At 34.7% G+C, this 20,649-nt stretch overlaps 1 protein-coding gene across 5 annotated transcripts in view; it reads right to left on the bottom strand.

The window, feature by feature from the left end:
- LRRC7 (leucine rich repeat containing 7) overlaps positions 1-20,649 on the bottom strand; it is a 494,934-nt gene that overhangs the window by 275,038 nt on the left and 199,247 nt on the right. For all 5 annotated transcript variants that reach the window (XM_069478071.1, XM_069478070.1, XM_069478069.1 and 2 more), the window contains one exon: positions 7,295-7,412. In XM_069478071.1, the coding sequence (XP_069334172.1) occupies positions 7,295-7,412 (118 nt within the window). The remainder of the gene's footprint in view (positions 1-7,294; positions 7,413-20,649) is intronic.

Genomic DNA, 20,649 nt, shown 5'->3' with positions numbered 1-20,649 from the left:
CTAATATCACACCTCAAGGAACAAGAATAAACCAAACCCAAAGTTAGCATAAGAAATTAAATAACAAAGATCAGAGCAGAACTAAATGAAATAGAGAACAAAAAACAATGCAAATAATCAATGAAAAGTTTGTTTTTTGAAAAGATAAAGTTGATAAAAAACACTATTTAGACTAACCAAGAAAAGAGGAGAGAAGATTCAAATAAACAAAATCAGAAATGAAAAATGAGACATTACAACTGATACCACAGAAATACAAAAGATCATCAGAGACTATTATGAACAACTGTATGCTCTCAAACTAGAAAACCTAGAGGAAAGGGATAAATTCCTGGAGACATACAACCTCTCAAAATTGAATCAGGAAGAAATAGAACTCCTGAATAAACTTATAATGAGTAGCAAAATTGAATCAGTAGTAAAAAAAAATCTCCCAACAAAAAAATCCCAGGACCAGAAGAATTCATAGCTGCACTCTACCAAACATGCAGAGAACTAATACCAATCCTGAAACTGTTCCAAAAAATCAAAGAGGAGGGAATTCTCCCCAACTCATTGTGTGATGCCAGTATCACCTTGATACTAAAACCATACAAGGACACACAAAAAACGAAAACTACAGACTGATATTCTTGATGAACATAGATGCAAAAATCCTTAAAAAATACTACCAAATTAAATCCAACATCCCATCAAAAAGATAATATACACATTGTGTTGCTTCCATGATGTATACACTGAAGGCCCTGACTTCACCACAATGCAATATAGCAATGTAGCAGAATTGTACTTGTATCCCATGAATATATACAAATAAAAAATAAAGGGAGGAAATAACCTATCAGTTATCAAGGAAAAGAATCTTCCAGAATAATATATATTATAAATGAGTTAGCATTTCATTGAAATTTTAAACAGATTAACTCTGAGAGGGAGAAAGTGGGAAGGGATGGGGATGAGCATTAACAAGTTTCTGTAACATTTTATTTACTAAAAAATAACCCTAGAATGTGATATCTGTAATAATTGTTAACACTTTAATCTCCATGGTGGGCATATTGGTGCCTCATATTATGTTTTTCATGCTTAAAATGTTTAATAGTTAAAAAATTAAAACCATACAAATATTCTAATATAACTTTCAAAATTTTCAATACAATATTAAGCATTAGAATGGAGAATACACAGGGTGTATTAGTACAGAGGAGAGACCCATGACTTAATTTAGGAGTTTAGAGGCTGCACAGAAACAATGATATCTGAACTGAGTTTTGAATAAAGAATATGATTAAACCAGGTAAAATAAGGTATGAAAAGTGATTTAGTCAGAGGAAATAATACAAATAAAGTCATGGAGGTGGTGACACACTATTAAATATGTGAGGAAGCTCTTCAGTATCTAGACCATAAAGTCAAAAAGTGCAACTCATCCTTGGTGGGACTGGCAGATGGAATGGAAGTGTCTATAGAGGTCAATTGTGGGGACTTTTAATTCTGTGTTAAGGACCATATACTCTATCCTAGATCAACTGAAGTATCTTAAGTTGGAGAGTAATGCAGTCAAATTAGCAATTTAGAAAGAGTTCTAAAGCTGTTTTGCGAAGGGTGGGTTTGGTGATGTGGTGGTGGTGATGGAGACAATGAGACCAGTTAGCAGGCTGTTTGAATAGTCTAGGAAAGAGACAGGGAACTCATTTAAGACTGTGGCAATGGGAGTAGTAAGGAGGAAACAGAGTTGCCATATATTTATGAGGTGAATTTGACTGGAGTTGGAGACTGAATGGATATGGAAGTTGAAAGAGAGGATGAATTTTTGCCTTGAATCCCTGTGTAGATCATAGTAACATTAACAGAGAATTGGATTATGAGGAAAAGCAGATTGAGGTGGATGATGAGTTTGGTGTTAAATACATTATGTTTGGGGTGTTTAGGGGATATATTATAGCTATACCCAGCATGCAGTTGGTTAGATTAGTCTGAAGCTCAAAGGAGAGGTCAAAGCTTGACATGAGGTAGTCATCCCAAGGAACAAAGATACTAAATATATTATTATATGGCAGATTACAGCTGATTTTAGCGGTTACTTATTACTTAATGCAATGTCATTTCTATCTTTTCCAGTCCTCAGTTAAAACATTTAGTGGGTTCTCAGTATAACAGATGGGGACCCTATCCTATGTATGATCCCTAATGTAATGTAATACAAATATATTATGTTTTTTAAAAGAATGCTTTTTTAATAATGTTTATTTACCTGCTGAACATTTATTGAATGCCTACCCTATATACTGGATATTGTGCTAGTAGTTCCAAATCAAGAAATGAATAAGATAGTCTCTGATTTCAAGGGTCTCATAATCTAATCAAATACATAGAAATTAAATTCAAAAGTGAGATAAATTTAAAACAAAATATATATATACATATATATGGTAAAAATGTATCATAGAGGAAGAAGCAATTAATTCTCTTTGTGTATAGGCTATCAAGAAAGTGTGCCAGTATAAATGACATCTGAAATGTATTTTTAAAAGTGAAGAGGACTCTGTACAGCAGTGGGGAGGATGGAGTGGGTAGACAAGATAGTATAGTTTCTTCTGTCACAGCAACTTATCACAGCCTGATTCACTTGGGAATGGTGATTTGGCATTATCAGGATGACATGGAAGGGAGATAGCCAGTTGGAGTTCTAGTTAGAGAGGTAGATAAAATCTATTCACTCAAATTGGGCAGATACCTTGTGCACACAATAGCTCACTTATCTAAAGGCTTTAATATATAATATTATTTTTGAATTATGAAGAAAAACTGGTGGATCAAGATGACAGGTAGAAGAACTGGACATGAAAAATAAAGATTGCAGGCCACATGAACAACCAAGATCGGATTCAACCTCAGCCTCGGAGTGAATTAGTTTCATTAAGGGGTCACTCATCTAATTCAAGCATATTTCAGGCAAATTTTTACATACATTGAGGAGTGCCTGAAAGAGTCACTATCTCAAAATACTCTTGAGTCCTGTCCTTAAATACCAATGCCACTTGTATTCTCTCAAGTCTTGCCTCTTCTTGACCAGGGCTATTCCAACCTTGTCAATTGTGGTGCTGACACTGCACTTATTTTCTGCTATCTGCTCTTTCTTCACTTGACAGATTTCCAAAGGATGTATTATGCTCCCTAAGTAATACAGCGTAATATGTCTAGGTATTTGTCACAGAATCAGTGACAGCTCTTTTAGGTATGGTTTTCTGAAAAGGTCAATGTGATGAAAGCTTTTACTGTTTGTGTAACTTCTAGCAATGGCTTATATATAATCATACTCATCCAGTCTTTAGTGCTGCACTGGGGTTGCAGAGTAGCTCACCATCTCCTGAATGTCTTTTTGCACAAATATTCCCAGAATATAGAGAATCATAAACATAGAATAAAGCCGCAAAATAACAGTTGCAAAGACTTCTAAGGATGCTTACAGACTAACTTCTGAGTTGAAGAAGTGTAACTTGTGATTCACTTCCTAGCAACAAATTTTTTTTTTTGATTCAAGAGGGCAGCTAGGAATTATATGCTCATGAAATGTCATATTTCTCAAGAATTTCATATTTACATTTGGTGATAAATTGTTTTTTTTTTCTTTTTAACCCTTTTATTCTATTTCAGCAGAATCCAGCACAATTCAACCAATGCATGTATTGAGAGTCTATTATATAAAATACATGAATTTGATGTTACCAAGGACAGAAAAATAACTAAGACAGGGTTCATACTCAAGGACTTCACTTCTAGCTGAGAGGCAGCCATAAGCTGGCATAAGCAGCACATTAAACACAGGATATGAACAGTGGAAAAACAGAGTTAGAACCTATCAATGGAACATGAAAGAATGGAAACTTTTTGGACTAACTATAAAGGAAAACTTCAGGAAGATGTTGACTTGTACCTTAATGGGAAGTGAACTTTTTCCCACTGAATAGGAAGGAATGTTTCCAATGGTGGTGAGGCTAGGTTATTCAAACCCACCTTCTCACTGAGAAAAACCACAAAATGTAGATAAAATACATTTTAAAACATCTTAAAAGCATCAAAGAGTTGACAAGACAGTAAGGCCCAAACTGAAGGGAAAACAGATAATCAAGGACAAAGGATGGAAAGTGCTTTTGCCCTGATGGTATTTTGCCTATTCTGGATATTATTTTGGAAATGAACTTTAATTGTGATAACCCCATTTGGCTTATGGTAGTTACATACATCATAGAAGGGCTGAATGAGGAAGAGAGAACAGATTAATGGAACAGAAAACACCAAAACTGAAACTGAGCCCAATATGCAGCTGTGCAGAGGAGACCCATTCTGCTACATTAGGTGGGGGCAAGCCAGGTGTGGGGAGCATATGTTCCCACACTTAACACATATGCTGGCCTTTGTCCTTCTTTCCTCACAATATAGCAACCCAGGGGGCATTTCTTTTCCATGAACGTCAAGCAAAACTTGCTGTGCAACCTTGTTCTCCAGTTTCTGCAATTGGTAATAGCACTAATTTCCCAAAATGTAACTGAACACTTACAGAAGAAGGGCAGTTTCCATAGGTGTCCAGGTCCAAAGGCAACGTGAAAATTACATTTAATTAAAACTACTCTTAAAAATCTTTAACTTGTCCATTAAGTATAATATCTGAAGTTTCATGACTATAACTTGTGACATTGTGATATAGTAAGAAATATATATTTGGTCTCTGCCCCTGGTTCCTAGCACACATCAGCTAAAACCCTGGGAATCTCTGGATTCCAAAGGGTGTCGTTTGTATGCTAATGAGATGACTCGTCGCTGGCGGCCCATCTGTAATTTCAGAATGGGGACTGGTCACCACAAAGACTAGAGGGTTGAGACTTTCAGCCCCACCCCCTCCAACCTCCATGGAGAGAAGAGAGGCTTATAGTCCATTTGATCACCAGTGGCCACTGATAAATTGCTTTCTAATCCTCTTTAAAAATAAGATAGATTTTTATTTACTTGGACTATCCAGCTAAATCTGTCTGAAAGCCAAGGGACATGGCATTCGTCCATATATTTCTCAGAAATTGTAATTTAAGCTTAGAATCTGATGTGTGAATGTATATAAACATCTAAGTAGTAGTAATTTTTATTAAAGTATAGAAAAACCAGTCCATACAAATGTATAACCTGTAAATCTATTCTCAAAAGAATAATAGTATTAATAGATCCAAGGTTATCTTTCCATGGGTCTAAATCTAGCTGCTATTCTCTCTCTAAATTTGCACTTGGTACTTTTAAGATTGTCCTCCTGAAAAACCTGTAAGTGGCAAGTCAAGCTGGTATAGAAAGATGTCTGTGTCCTCTGTTTTCATTCTGATTGTCTCCTTCAAATGAAATGCTTTCCTTTATTCAGATGCTACTGTGCTTCACAGAAATCTTCAGGCTACGTCTTTTGCTTGAACTCTCCTCTAATAACAGCAGTCTTAATTAATCTTCTGTTCTCTAAGAATTTATAATTGTAATGTGTGCCTTATAATTAAGCACTTCATTGCATAGTATTTTATGATAGTCACTGATTATTTATGAGTGTCAGTCTTATCTCCTCAGGGATACTATAAACTTCTCAACGACTCTCAAAAGATTTAAACTGAAGAAATCGCTAGCAATTCACACTGGTAAATTTCAACAAGTGTTCTATGTTTCAGAACAACCATCCATTCATGGGCTCTCTGCACACTGGTTTAGGCAATGGATATATAGCAGCAAACAAAACAACAAAATTGGGGCATTGATGAATTTTAATTCTAGTAAGAGGAGTCCAGAAAATATAAAAATAAATAAGTTAAACATGTGGTATGTCAGTTTCTTATATGAAAAAAGAAAGAAAAAAAAAACAAGGAAGAGGAATAGAATGTGCTTGTTGCAGTGTCTTATTTTTAAGTAGGATGGTCTGGGAAGGCTTTGTTGAGAGTACAGTTGAGCAAAGGCCTGAAGGTGGTAAGGGAATGAGCAATGCAGATCTCTGTGGAGAGGAGTTTCTGGCCAAATGAAGAAAGACAAGGCTACTGGGATATTGTCATGGAGCTCTAAAAGGGACCACATTTCTTAGGAAAGTCACATTTACATGTGACCAAGAGATTTTTCTGGTGGTCTTCCACAAAACAGATACTTATTAACCTAGTATGTCAAGCCAATCTTACCTAACATCTATTGGTTCTGTCTGAGCTTGGTTATCACTTCTTAGGGAAACTTTCCTGTAATGCAAAGACTGGATTACAATTATATCCCTCTCATATGCATGCCCTTCTCATTGAATGTATCTTCACAAAAAATTGTTTATTTAATCACCTACAATTACTGTTTAAAGTCTAAGTAACTCAATAGAATGTAAGTTTCATGAGGGCAGGGATCTATTTTGTCCATGCCTGTCCCCTCGGCACCAAATATATTATAACCAAAGCGCTACTTGTGCATGTGTGCCGCACACATGTGCATGCACACACACACACGCACACACACACAAAGTTTAACTAAATGTTCACAGTTTAAGGATGGAAGGGGTCAGGTTTTATATCCTCATTGTGCCTGGACATACTGAAGTGTGAAGCAGCACTTCCACAAACACTCAAAGGTAAATCTCATCAACCTGAATATCAACATCAGCGGACGCATCAACAAAAACACCAGATACACAAGTTTGGCCAGAAATATGACAAATACTACTGAGTCCTTCTTATTTCTCAGGCACTGCTCTAGATATTTGGGGACACATCAGTGACCAAAATAGAGAAAAATTCCTCCTGTCACATAATGGAGTTTACATTCTAGGACAGGAGAAAATATAAAATAATCATAGACAATAAGTAAATTATACAATATTGTGAGGATGGTTAGTGCTAGGGGGAAAAATGGAGCCCAGTAAGGGAAATTGAGAGTACAATTTCAAGTAGGGTGAACAAGGAGGCCTCATTGTGCAGGTGATATTTGAGACATGTTGAGAAACAATTTTACTCTGAGAATGAGGGAAATAAACAGTGTAAGGGCAGTAAAATATTTCATTAAAATTTATATTATATATCTGAAGCAGAGGGAAATAAGGCCTAAGTGAGTCAGGCACATTAGTAAGAGGAGAAGTTTTCTCTCTTTGACTTATAATTTAGAATTTATTTTTTCAACAAAATTAACTTATAGTTGCAACAAAATCAAAGAAAAAGTTATTTTATATCATTTGCCAAGAGAAAACATTAAAGCACATTTTCAGCAAAATGTTTCTAGATCTTTAGAGATGAGATAAGATTCTTACCATTTTTACTGATGTCGAGTTCTTTAAGATTAACTAAACTAGCAATAGTGGTTGGCAGATTTGAAAGGTCATTGTCAGGAATACTTAGTTTTCGTAGAGCTTGACAGTTGAACAATTGCTGTAACAGAAAAATAATCATTAATTAGATCTCAATCCAGTTAAATCCATTCATACATAAACTCAGTAACAAAATGAAAGTCACCATTTTTATAGATGTGGTAGTAAAAAAGCCACTATAAAAGCTTCACTTTTATCCATACCCATATTCTTAATTGTTTTCAGAATGCTTTTCCATTGCATCCCCATTCATGCCTCTCTATTTTCTGCTACCCAGACTCAAAACCCAAGATATTTCACTTTTCCCCTTGTGTTTACCACTAACATTCAATTTGCCAGTGAATCCTACTGACTTCTTTTTCTTTGAAATAACTTCTGGAGTTGTCCTTTCTGTTCTCACAGCTACCAGGATTACCCCAATGGTCTTTTTCTGCAACTGCATTAGATTTCATAACACATTAATTTCATCATGTTGAACAGTTTTTAGACATACAAGAATTGCAATACATTGATATATATGAGCTCATATTTCTTTTGTGTCCCTCCCCCAACACTATTTCATAAATATTTGGTAAATAAAATATTTAACCTCTGATATTTGATGAGAAAACATCACAAGTGATTGGTTTATTTCTGCCATCAGTCCAAAGCACTAGGTGGGGAAGAGCCAAGCATTAAAGTAATGGTTCTGAAATCCAACATGCTTACAACACTGCTTGTTCAAAATGTGAATTCTTGAGCTCCACCCAAATAGGTCTGGGAAGAGGGTCAAAAATCTGCATTTTTATCAAACACACAGGTGATCTGGAAATTTTGATGTGTGTTTCCAGTACCATATTTGAGAAATAATAAATTTTATTTTTTAGCTCTGTCCAACTCATCTTAATTCCCGTATGATATGAACAGCTGGGACAAAATTTTTGATTCATTTCTGGAAGAATTATCTTAATGAGATCTTTTCTGTTTGACATTTCTAATTCTGTTTTGCTAAATTTCAACAGATTAAGTTTCTGGTATCCATGACTATGCAATTAGCTTACAGTACACTTAACTATCACTTGTTCTCACATGTAATTCATTATTTATAGGCAAGCAAAAACAATGTAGCACAAGGTTATGATTTCTTAACTCATTAGCTTTTTAAAAAATAGATTATGCCGGTTGTTACTCAAGATAAAATATGCAGTTTCTTACTTTGGGTTGGTCATTTTTGGCTCTTTACAAAGATTATGTGGAATACTTCATGCAGTGTAGAATTAATTTTCAACATCTTATACATAAATGTTGCTACTTCTTTTTATAAAACCTAAAAAATAAAACTGTGATGGACACTTCGATGGATAGTTTCCACTAACTACTAATGTTCCTATTAAAGGAATAGGAAAACAGATGTCTATACTCATGGTAAAAGTTAATGTAAAGTTATTTTTAGTGTCTATCATTCTGATAGCCCTATTACATCTACATCTGTATGCAATGTGGTTACTTATAGATTCATTGATTAAAAAATCAATTGCTTCATGACTGATTGTGTAAGATTTACTGACTACTCTTTAGTACAATTACTATTACCATTTTAAGCAATGTTCAGGCTTGAACACAATTGCCTGTTGTTTTTTTAAAATTTACATCATCATCTCAACTAAATTAATAGAAGTCCTAATATTCTTCTTTAACTTTAAATGAGGTCACATTAGGAACAAAAGGTATAGAAACTCCTGAACAGCCTACAAGAGAGAGAATCCAAGATCTCTGGTATAGAGATTAAGAACATTGCATATGGAATCAAGTTGACGTGTGATCAATCTTCACTCATTTATTTATTAGTTGTGCAATCTTGGCCAAGTTATCTAACATTTCTGAACCCATCAGTTTCCTTGCCTCAAAATGAGAACAACAAATTACCTAACTTGAAGAGTTGTTGAGAGAATTATATGAGTTAATATATTCATCAATTCTAAGTTCCACATTTTTTCATATATTAACATCTTTGATATCTGGAATACATCTTTCAATCAAGAGTAAGTAATAATTTTTAAGAAATGTCTTTTTCTTGCTTAATGGTACTATAATAATAATGTGTCTTATGATCAATGGCCTTGAATTTGATGAAATATGGTACTTGTGAAAATGTAGAACTGTGTTTGGCATTTATTAAACTTGATAACTGCTAGCTGTTATTAATATTTATATACCAGACACAGAGGCACACCTATATAATAATTTATTTCTTACTTTTCTACGTGATGAGGTTTTTGAAGGATGGCATCACATCCAATTTACCTTAGTATCAACCTGTTTCTTCTTTCTATATACAAAAGTGATCAGCACAGTGTCTTATACATAGTATATGCTGAGTAAATATTTTTAGAAGTATGCATAATAATTACATGAAATAATTAAATAATAATTAAATGAAAAATGAGGAGAGTGCTAGGTTTCAATGAAGACTGGTAGTTCACTGGATTGGAAGCTTCAGTTAGGTAAATAGTCTCAGTAGAATCTAAAGATATGAGTCATAATGTCTACAAATTGGCAAGGAAATTAAGATGCCATGGTAATGGCTCTCTCAAGATTTAAGCTTTGAATGAAAATGAGGCATAGAATAATTATAAAATAGCTGTAATTCTTCAATATCGTAAAATAGAGCAAATACAATTAATAGTTAATTAGAGTAAAACTGTTAGTGGTCATGGTTACCCTGCTTTTCATTTGCAAATGATATTTCACATTTCAAAAACAATAAAATTATTTTGAATCTTAAAATATCTATGTACTAAAGTGCCCTTTTTCTTGAGCTAAAGGAAGCAATTTAACTCTGAAAAAATTGGTTTGGGAAGAGTATGCAATATAAATTACTGAGTCCATAGTAAACATTTAAAACTAAAGCACAAATAGGAGTTTTCCATGAGTGTTGATACAGAAGAAAAAGGCCCAAAAGTTGAAAATAAATGTGTGTTTGGGCTAAAAAATGTACATTCTAAAAGATATTATTTCAGAAAGAAGGAGGGAGCAAGATGGCTGAATAGAAAAGCTCTAGGGATCATCCCTCCACACGAACACCAAATTCAACAACTATCCATGTAAGGAAGCAACTTCAGAAGAACCAAAAATCAGGTGAGCAATCACAGTACCTGGTTTTAACATTATGTCAAGGAAAGAGGCACAGAAGAGGGCAGAAGAGACAGTTTTGCATTGTCTAAGCCACCCTTCCCTGTCTTCCTGCAGTGTCATGCAAGTATGCTGAGTGCAGAGAAAACATGTGACCCTTGGGGATGGGAGAGTGAAGTGATTATGGGACTTTGCACAGCACAGGGCAGAACTGCACAGGTGCCCATGGAGAGAGCATTTAGACCAGCTCAGCCAGAGGGAAATCCTCTACCCTGAAACAGGAGTTCCAGCTAGCCTTACCACCAGCTGACAAAATGTGGCCTGAGGGACTGGAATAAATTCATAAGGCAGTCAGGCCACAAAGACTACAGTCCATGAGCAATTCCTATGGCTGTGCTGGCTCAGAGTCAGTGGACTTGGGGTGCATGTGACCCAGTGAGACACCAGTGGCAGTGGCCAAGCCAATCCCTGTGTCACCCCTCCCCCAACTCCAGGCAGTGCAGCTGAGGGAGAGACTTCTTCCACTTGGGGAGAGGAAAGGGAAGAGTCCAGAGGATTCTGTTTTGCAACTTGAGTACCAGCTCGGGCACAGTAAAATAAAATACCAAGCAGACTCCCAAAGCCTCTGAGTCCAGGCCTTAGTTCCTGGATGACATTTCTAGACCCATCCTAGAGCAGAAGGAAACATGCTGCCCTGAAGGAACCCAGTCCTAGCCGGATTCACCACGTATGACTAAGGAGACCTTGGGCTTTGAATAAACATCAGAGGTAGCCAGAAAGCAGTCACTACAGGTTTTGAGTGATATTGGCTGGCTTTAGGTGTGACCTGCCACAGTTCCAGCTGTGGTGGCCATAAGGGAGTGGCCACATCACTCCTCCCTCAGCTCTAGCAGTCCACCCCAGAGAGTGAGAGAAGAAAGTGAGAGATCTTGCCTGGCAATCCAGGAAATTCTCCCATATCTCATCCAAGTCCACCAAGGTGGTAAAACCAGGAGACTGCAAGATTCACAGTATTACTGGGCTTGGGGAACCCCTAGTGCTGGTATGGTTGCAGTGACCAAAGACATAGATTACAGCCCTCAATTCCTTTTGAATATCTGAAAAGCCTTCTCAAGAAGGATGGGTCCAAACAAGCCCAGACTGTGAAGATTAAAATAAATACCTAACTCTTCAATTCCCAGGCATTGATGAATATCCACAACTATCAAGAACATCCAGGAAAACAGAGCCTCATCAAATGAACTAATTAAGGTCCCAGTGACCAATCTTGGACTGATGGAGATATTTGATCTTTCAGATAAGAAATTCAAAATACCTGTTCTGAAAAAGCTCAATGAACTTCAAGACAATACAGAAAAGGAATTCAGAAGCCTATTACAGAAATTTAGCAAATAGATAGAAACAATAAAAAAAATCAAGCAGACATTCTGGAGCTGAAAAATTCAGTTGACAAATTAAAAAATGCATCACAGTCTCTCAGTAGTGGACTTGATCAAGCAGAAGAAAGAATTAGTGAGCTTGAAGAACAGGCTATTTGAAAATGCACAATCAGAAGAGAAAAAAAGATAAAAACAAATGAAGCATACCTACAAGATCTAGAAAATAAATTTAAAACAGCATATCTAAGAGTTATTGGTCTTAAAGAGGAGACAGAGAGAGAGATTGGGGTAGAAAAGAAATAATAATAGAAAACTTCCCAAACCTAGAGGAATATATCAGTTTTCAAGTATACGAAGGTCATAGAACACCAAGCAGATTTAATGCAAACAAGACTACCTCAAGGCATTTAATAATCAACCTCCCAAGGACATAGATAAAGAAAAGATCCTCAGGAAAGCAAGAAAAAAGAAAAAAACTAACATATAAAGGACCTCCAATATAGTCTGGCAGCAGACTTCTCAGTGGAAACCTGATAGACCAGGAGATAGCATGACTTATTCAAAGTTCTGAAGGAAAAAAACTTTCACTCTAGAATATTATATCCTACAAAAATATCCTTCAAACATGAAGGAGAAATAAAGACTTTCCCATACAAACAAAAGCTGAGGGATTTCATCGACACCAGACCTATTCTACAAGAAATGCTAAAAGGAGTTCTTCAATATGAAAAAAAGGACATTAATGAATAAAAAGTAATCATCTGAAGGTATAAAACTGACTGGTAACAATAAGCACACAAATAAAGAATATCACACTGTTGGAATTGGGGTATATAAACCACTTATAGCTTGAGTAGAGAGACTAAAAGACATACCTTTCAAAAATAACCACAACTACTTTTTGAGAGAGAGATAGTATTCTTTTTATCCATATCTTTTGTATGGATGGAAACAACAAAAAGTTATAAAGTGGAGTGGATGAAGTTGAAGGGTAGAATTTCTTTTAGATTTATCTTTTCCTTGATTCTTTGTTTGTTTGTTTGAAAGCAGTGTTAAGTTGTCATGTATTTAAAATAATTTATTGTAAAGTATTTATTGCAAGTCTCATGGTAACCTCAAATCAAAAAACCTGCAATAGGTACACAAAAAATAAAAAGCAAGAAACTAAAACACACAACCAGACAAAATCACTTTAACAACAGAACACAGGCAGGAAGTAAGAAAGAAAGAGCGGACCACAAAACAACCAGAAATCAAATAACAACATGGCAGTAGTAAGTCCTTACCTACCAAAAATAACAATGAATGTAAATGGACTATACTCTCTAATCAAAAGACATAGAGTGGCTGAATGGATAATAAAAACAAGACTCAACATTATGTTGTCTGCAAAAAACTTACTTCACCTATAAAGACACATATAGACTGATAATAAAGGGATGGAAAAAGATATTCCATGCAAATGGAAACCAAAAAAGAGCAGGCAGGAGTAGCTATATTTCTATCAGATAACTGTAAAGAGATACAAAGAACATCATTATATAATGATAAAGGGTAAATTCAGCAAGAGGATATAATAATTCTAAATATATATGCACCCAATATTGGCACATCCAGATATATAATCCAAATATTATCAGAGCTAGAGAGAGAGAAGACCCCAATAGAATAACTGTTGGAGAACTCAATACTCCACTTTTAGCACTGAACAGATCATCCACTTAGAAAATCAACAAAAAAACACAGGACTTAATCTGCACTATAGACCAAACAAACCTAATAGATATTTGCAGAACGTTTCACCCAACAACTGCAGAATACACATTCTTCTCCTCAGCTCATGGATCATTCTCAAGGATAGATTATATATTAAGGCACAAAACAAGTCTTAAAAATTTCAAAAAATTTAAATCAGAAAAAGTCTTTTCTCTGACCACAATGGAATACAACTAGAAATCAATAACAAGAGGAACACAGGAAACTATATGAACACATGAAAATTAAGCCATATGCTCCTGAATGATCAGTGGGTCAATGAAGACATTAGGAAGGAAATTAAAAAATTTCTCAAATGAAAGCGAAAACACAACAGAAGGCTGACTTCTCAAGAACAATAATTAAAGCAGTGATTTATTAGATGGCATCTCTAAAGTGCTAAGAATAAATAATCTTACATTTGCAGTTATAACAAAAAGGCTGAAATAACATTTTCAAACAAAGGCAAACTGAATTTACTATTAAGACACTTTTACTAAAGCAGCTGTCAAAAGATACCTTTTAGTAAGAAAAAAATGACCCAGGAGAAAGGTGTGAGCAGCAAGAAGGAATATTGATAAAGTAAAAAATATAAAAAAGGAAAATGTGTGGTTAAATATAAACAACATTGACTATATAAAACAATAACAAGATAGATAATTGTTGGATTAAAAATTCAATGTAGAAATAAAATTCTGAACAACCAAAGTACGTATATCAGGAAAAAGACAATCAGAATAAAAATATTCTCAGCTTTTCCCATTGTTTGAGAAGAAAGTAATGGTACTGATTAACTTTAGATTAAAGTTAAATATGCATGCTAAGTTAAAGAGATATGTTAAAATTTCTAGAATAACAACTAAAAGAATGAAAATAAAGTGTAGAATTTCTTAGTGAGCAAAGGCAAAATACACAGAATGAGATAAAGAGGGATAAAGGGATCTTTAATAAATATAATGGAAGCAAATAAAAGACTCAGAAGTAGCAAGACATAAAAATGAAGAACAGATTTGAATAAATTAATACAAATATATCAATAATTACCATCAATAAATATGATTTAATCTCTACAATTAAAAATAGACTTTCAGAATAAATTAATATTAAAAATAATCAAGCTATACTGTGTTTATGAGAGAGACACCCAAAAATTGATGGAAAATCATGAAACTGTCAAAATTAAAAGAAATGTTATGCAGTAGTATTGATTTAGGGAAAAATGAATTACTAGAGATAATGACCGTATGTTCATAAGTCAGTTCACTACAACTATTTAACAACTCTAAACTTGTATACATTTAGTATGCTAGCATTAATATATTTAAAGAAACATTTGACAGATTTTCAAGGAGATATTAAACTGCTACCATAGCAGGATAGTTTAAAAGATATTTTTCAATAATTGACTAAAAAAGCAGACAAAAATAAAAGCCACAGAAGAACTGATGACCACATTTAATGAGCTTATTATAGTGGACACATATAGAACACTGAACTCAACTATTATAATGTTTTTAAAAGTACATATGAAAAATTTGCAATTGACCATGTACTAGACATAAAGGAAATCTCAACAAATTTCAAAGAATTAATAATAAAAGACCACATTCTTAGTCAATAATGCAATTAAGTTATACATTTTTAACAAAAAGATAATTTTAAAAGCTTTTATATTTTGATGTATATTTACAAACTAAAATTTAATAACTCATGTTCCAGAGATGAAATCATAATGGAAGTTACAAAACACAAGTATTATAATAAAAGATTATGTAATGAAAATGCCAGGATATAGCTAGAATAATTGGTGGTAAATTTGTAGCCTTAAATGCTTACATTAGAAAAGACAAAGAGCTGAAAATGAATGAGTTAAGCATACAGCTTAAGGAGACAGAAAAAGGCAAAAGAATAAACTCAAATAATATAGAAGGAAGATAATAATATAGAGCCCATCACAACAATGTATGAAGTAGCAAGGACATAGGGTCTGAAGCAAGCATCAAACTTTGAGCTCCTCAGGAGAGGAGTGGGTCATTGTATTTATCTTAATATTGTCTTTTTAAATTCTTACTGTGAAATATATATCTGTATATATATACACTACAGTGTATACGATATGTATGTTCTTTTAAAATTATGATAATAAAACAAAAAGATCCATATTTCTCAATCCAGTTGAAGAAATCTCTTCTATGCTCCTCTTAATCATATCCCTTTGTCTTCTACCCACCTCCACTGAGAGGCAATCAATTTCTTGAATTTTATTCTACTCATTCTCTTGCTTTTCTCTATACTTTTATCATAGGTTTAGTAATGCTAAAATTATATATTGTTTTGTCTCTCTTTATATGGATAGAATAATACTGTATGCTTCCATCTGCAATTTTTCATTTTTAATTCGGTATTGTTATTAACATAGCCCATGTTAATGCATACAATGTATTCATTCACTTTTACTACTTTATGCTTCTATGTTCTATAATACAACTTTCTTATGCATTCTAGTGTTCATAACTTTTGAGTTGTTTCCAGAGTTTTTCTAACATGAACAATGCTGCTAAGAATATCCTTATATACATCTGCTAGTGCATATACACCAAAGTTTCTCTGAGTAGGTAGATATATATTCAGATTTACAAAGTAATAGAAATTGTTTTCCAAAATTGCTCCAACAATTTGAGTTCCCACCAAAAAGGATAAGAATACTTATTTTTCCATACCATTTTCAGGCTATTTTTTTTTCCAATCTATGCTGTGAAAAATGCTAACATATTCTGCCTAATTACTAATAAGTTGACCATCTTTTCCTGTTTTATTGATGTGAAAGTGTTTATCACATATTCTGGACAATAGTTCTTTAACAGTTCTCCCAATATATGGCTAGTCTTTTCATTTCTTTGTGGTGTCTTTCGATAAAAAGAGTTTTACAGTAGTCAAATTTATCTTTCAGTTTTAACTTGTGCAGATATTGTCTTATTTTTATTTCTTGTAAAAGTTTTAATATTTTCATTTGATCCATCTGGAATTTATTTTTTTGAATGATGTGAAGGCTTCATTTTTTCCTCTTACAGATAATCAGTTGTTCCAGTACCATTTTTAAAAAGTCCATTATTTCTCCACTGATTTATAAGACAAGTTTGTTGTATATCTGATTTCCACGTAAGTATGGGTCAGTTTCTGGACTTTCTATTTCTAGCCTACTTGTCTGTTTATTTTTCCTCTCATTCTAGCTGGATCACCAGAATTCTATGACTGTGATTTGTGCTTGTGCCAGAGAAGAATGCGAAAGGAATATGAAGGGATGCCCAGAGAAGGAAGAAACAGTTCAACTAGGTTTTGAGAGAGGGGTAGTTTTCTGAGCAGAAGGTGGGATGTGGAGGTACAGGTATATGGGGAACATCAGGGAAGTCCAGGAAGCTGCACATGGAGAAAAGGCTCAGAAACATATTGGGAATGGCAAAAAAATTGCGAGTGGCTATATTAGAAACTGTGTGGAGGGGGATAGAAAATGAGAGTTTTAGCCAGAATGTGAAAAGTTGTAAGAGTCTGAGCTTTATCCTCTAGGAAGTGTTTGGTCATTTTTAAGAATTTTTCAGTCAGTACTACAGATGTTATCTCCAGAAAAATGTTTGTGAGAACTCACATGTGCACAAGTGTACTCATGCACACACACAAATACACACATTTGCATTCAATTTCAGGGAAACTGCAAATCACCTGAAGCCAAGGCATGGGTCTGTGGACCAGGTTAATGACCTTGGTGATAGCAAGTCATAAGATGTCACTTCTTAAACAGCAAATGTGATTTGTTCATAATTTTTCAATGGTTTTCTGATCTCTACAGGACAGCATCTAAATTCGTTAATGTGGCTTTCTAGGACCTTCATCTCTCCAGTTTCTCATCTTACCATTCCTCTTGTTCCCTGTCCCTTCCTCATACCTTGCCCTCTGCTGTCCTGCATTATCACCTCTCTAGCTACACTCAGCAGCTGTGTTTCGTCCTGGACTTTGCAAATCTCAGGTCTCCAGCTGGAATTCTTTTCCACCCTACGCTATCCCACCTCTCCTCTAACCTCTTCTTCAAGCTAAGATCTTCCCATCTTCCAGGTCATAGATTAACACCTGTTTACATGCTTCACCTGTGTGCTTTTGTAAACATTCTTTACTCATCCCTGTTGAAGCGTGGATGTCTGTGTTTTGTGATTACTGGACTATAAGCTTATCTAGTTCCTGCAGCATGGAAAGTGTGTAACACAATGCCTGGCACATTGGATCTTCTTAATAAATAGTTGTTCTTTCATGCAGGACAACAAAATAATAGAAATGTGGCCACCATTTCTTGAGTGCCTATTATACAGGTGCAAGGCACTAAACTATACTTTAAAATTTATCATCTTTACTTATAACACTGTTGCAAGGGAGTTATTATTATCCCTATTTTGTAGATGAAAAAACTCAGTAAGTAACTTTTACAAGGTCATACAGCTAGCAAATGCCAGAGGCAGCATTCAAAATCATCTGGGTACAAAGCCATTTCTGCAATAACACGCTACCTCCTCTGAACTATCAGATCTGTTCTTTGGAAAGATAACAGCGACAATTGACAGCAGTTGGTGGCTGCCAGGGAGGGGAGAATGAATGGGACAGGGAGCCATCATAATGGTCCCAGGTCCCAGGAGGATTAGGAAAGAAAACTCAGATTCAATGACTATCTACTGACAGCAAGGACCTAAATTAGTGCTATATAAAAGCAAACTATTATAACTTGAATTAGCATTTTATTATCATCTTTATATTCAGGCTTGGAAAATTAAAAACACTATAAAAATGGCATAAATGTGAATGACTACATCTCAAAACATAGTTCCTTAGGAAAAAATAAGAAAATAAACTGTCTAGTTTTCCACCTCAAATAATAAAGCATTAGTTGTCTGTGAATTTTCCACAGATAAGCTTTTTTCCTGAAAAGTTTTATATAAAATCATAAATATTCAATGAGAGGGTTATTGATGCCATATGTTGGCACATGTGGATTTCACCGGGGAAAGTGACTGATTGTCTAATGAGTTGGCATCTCTAAATGGCTGGTTTCTTAGAAGTTCTTCCTTTGAATCCCTTTAAAAATGTTCAGCCTATACTGTTTCCAAGTTCATTTGAAAGCTGTTTCAAAGAAATAATTATATTGTGCATATTATGATAAAATGTTTTAAAATTCTTAGCTTAATACAAGTGTTAATAATTATCTTTAGTTAGGAAAGAGCCAACTCTTAAAAATAACAGAGTAAAAATGGTTTTATATACACATGGTGAAATTGTAAGCTTCTAATTATGACATTCAGTTCCTTCCTCCTTCCTTCGCTTTCTTTCTTCTTTTCTTCCTTCTTCTCTCCCTCCCTCTTTCTCTCCTTTCCCCCCCATTTTTCATTTCTTCTTTCCTTTCCATTTCCCTTTTTCCTAGACTGCTTGGGTTCTATGAATACCTCTTGAACATCTACCTAGTGACAGGCACAGTGTCACACACAGTGCCAGAACTCAAAGATGAATAACAAAGAATCCCCTTCCTCAAATATACAACCAATTAGTGGTTATGAATACCAGGAAAAAATTAAAATGCAACGTAATAAATGCTACAGCAGAGAGAGGGCTTGGAAAGTACATTTTATTCCAAAATAAACATCCCTAGACTTTGCCCTTAACCTAGAGAATTTGAATATGTGGATTTGTGAGACTTTCAAACTATTTTACATTACTCCCTCATGCTAACGTCCACTCCTTAGATAGTCATAAGCAGGGAAGGGACTTACTCAGATTTTGTTTTCAAGAGGAAACTGGCACCTGTGACCAAAAGCAGGCAGGTGGGAGATTAGAAAATATATCAATAAAAAATAATGATATTCTTAGTTAAGACATTGTTAGTAGGGATGAGGAGGGAGACACATTTAAAAGGAGGAATTATTAAGACTTGGTACCAGTTGTGTGTGGGCAGTCAAAGAAGGGAAGGTTTAGTAGTCAAACAAGACTTCAGGGGCTCTAGTGGTAGGGTGGTACAGAGTTGATGTGGAAGCTATAGGGCCAGACAAGTGCTGGTAGCATCAAATAAGACTGGAGCTCTAGGAAAAGAGAACAATAATCTTTTCTAGTGCATTTTAGCAGTACTGAATGTGCTGCAGAGAAGAGCCTTTTATTTCCTGCAGAAAGATGATAACTACAATAAATACCCAGGCATTTTATCCTAGAAAACAATAAATATCAGTGCTGTTGTTTTTAAAATACAGATCTGTTCAAGAGCAATTTGTACAAAAGCATTGTTGAATCATTTTCCCCTTTGGAACAGCAAGGTTATTTTAACATTTGTCATTGTCTCAGAAGGAAGGGAATGTATCTGTTTTATGGGAATAACAGCTGTTGGTTTGAATGTAGAAGGCATAGCACATTGTCATACCTAAACAATAATTTGCATTTAAAAAGAAAATATTCTTTAACTTACATATCCTTGATTACTTTATGTGATGGTAGCAAGCTAACACCCAGAAAGAAATAAGAAAAAGTGAAAGCTGAATTTAAAAGCACAGCTTTAAGTTATTAGTTTTGATCCTGCTTCACTGTTTCTAGGCATTTGGGGTGAATTCCTGATCTTCCTATAAGGTAAAGAGAAGGGATGCATGTGTGTGAGCTTTTGTGCACACAGATATGCCTTGTGGCTTTCCTTTCGTTGCTTTTTTAGTAATTAACGGTTGTAAAATTTTTGATTAATTGACATTTAAGAAAATACTGGCTTTGTATATAGAGAGAAATCAATGTGATGTGTGAACAATTGGGCTGAATGGCATTTATCTAGACATTCATACTAGTATAAGCTGATTGTGTGCATGTGTATATACATATATACACACACCCATATATATATATATGTATATATAGTATATATATAAATAAAATTTTTGCCTATGTCCTGATTAGTTGTGGGTAGCAAAGGCCCAACTTTGCTGACTAACCCTGCCCCAGAGAGAAGATGGCTTATGATATAACTGGAGTCTTTTCTCCACCAGTGGT

Source organism: Eulemur rufifrons, chromosome 8 (genome assembly GCF_041146395.1).
Source record: "Eulemur rufifrons isolate Redbay chromosome 8, OSU_ERuf_1, whole genome shotgun sequence".
Classification (NCBI taxonomy): Eukaryota; Metazoa; Chordata; class Mammalia; order Primates; family Lemuridae; genus Eulemur; species Eulemur rufifrons.
Note: the sequence above shows the minus strand (reverse complement) of the source record. Positions and strands in the feature narration are given on the sequence as shown.